The sequence below is a fragment of the Oryzias melastigma genome, unplaced genomic scaffold (assembly GCF_002922805.2).
Source record: "Oryzias melastigma strain HK-1 unplaced genomic scaffold, ASM292280v2 sc00376, whole genome shotgun sequence".
In the NCBI taxonomy this organism is placed as follows: Eukaryota; Metazoa; Chordata; class Actinopteri; order Beloniformes; family Adrianichthyidae; genus Oryzias; species Oryzias melastigma.
Window position 1 is genome coordinate 85,278 of NW_023416973.1, and position 981 is coordinate 86,258.

Sequence of the window (981 nt, forward strand, 5' to 3'; positions counted from 1 at the left end):
TCACTGTGACTCCCAAGCGCAGTAATAAACAGCAGAATCCTCAGCTCTCAGACTGTTCATCTGCAGATACACCTGCTTTCTGCTGTTGTCTCTGGAGATGGTGAAGCGGTTTTTCACTGACTCTGAGTAGGAGATGATGCTGCTGTCATATCTGATATAAACGATCCATTCCAGTCCTTTTCCTGCAGCCTGTCTGATCCAAGCTATAGAGGGATTGCCACTAAACCCTGAATATGTACAAGTCAGTTTGTGGGATTCTCCAGGTCTTTTAACCTCTGATTCAGACTCAGTCAGTGTTTGACCCCTGATACCTGCAGAACAACAAGCAGCACATTAATGCAGTTACAAGAACTTTCTACCATTTTCTTTGTTCAGAACAATTTCTTACCAGGTAAGAAACAAACAAAACAAACAGAAAATATATTTTTTAAGTCACAAATAATTTTTCATAATTTCAAGCAAAAGTTCTTCACCTGCCCACCAAATAACAAGCAGGAACAGCTGGATCTGGTAATCCATATTACCACTTTGTGCGTCTGATTCTGTCTGCTAAAAGTTTATTGGTGAGACTCTGTAAATACTAGAAGACATCTGAGTTTTGCATTGACTCCTCCTTCTTTCTCTTACAGTTCAGTCATCACGATTCGTCTAATCATTAGAGGAAACCAAGAATCACATTTAAATAGTTTTATTTTGTTTTAGTAAACTACTGCAGAGATTTATGTTGCAAAATAAGACTGATATGAAGAAAATGGACTCAGTAACTGATCTATATATAAATAATATATCTGTGACTTTGTGTTTCTAAATCTGACTAATCTGACTAATAAACTCAGTGTCTCACCAACTGCTGCAGATACTTGGAAAAACCTCAGACATCTCAGTCCAGAAAAGTGATGAGAACATGTTAGATACCACACAGTGCTAAAGCTCCCAGGTGTTTAGTAAAGGACCTGAACTTGAGTAAATAAATCCACACCA

General features: G+C 38.0%; 1 gene segment (V, D, J or C); it reads right to left on the minus strand.

The window, feature by feature from the left end:
- LOC112138100 lies at positions 1-545 on the minus strand. The segment is given in 2 exon segments: positions 1-311; positions 474-545. Coding segments are annotated over 2 exon segments (357 nt in total).
- Between the last annotated feature and the right edge of the window lie 436 nt (positions 546-981).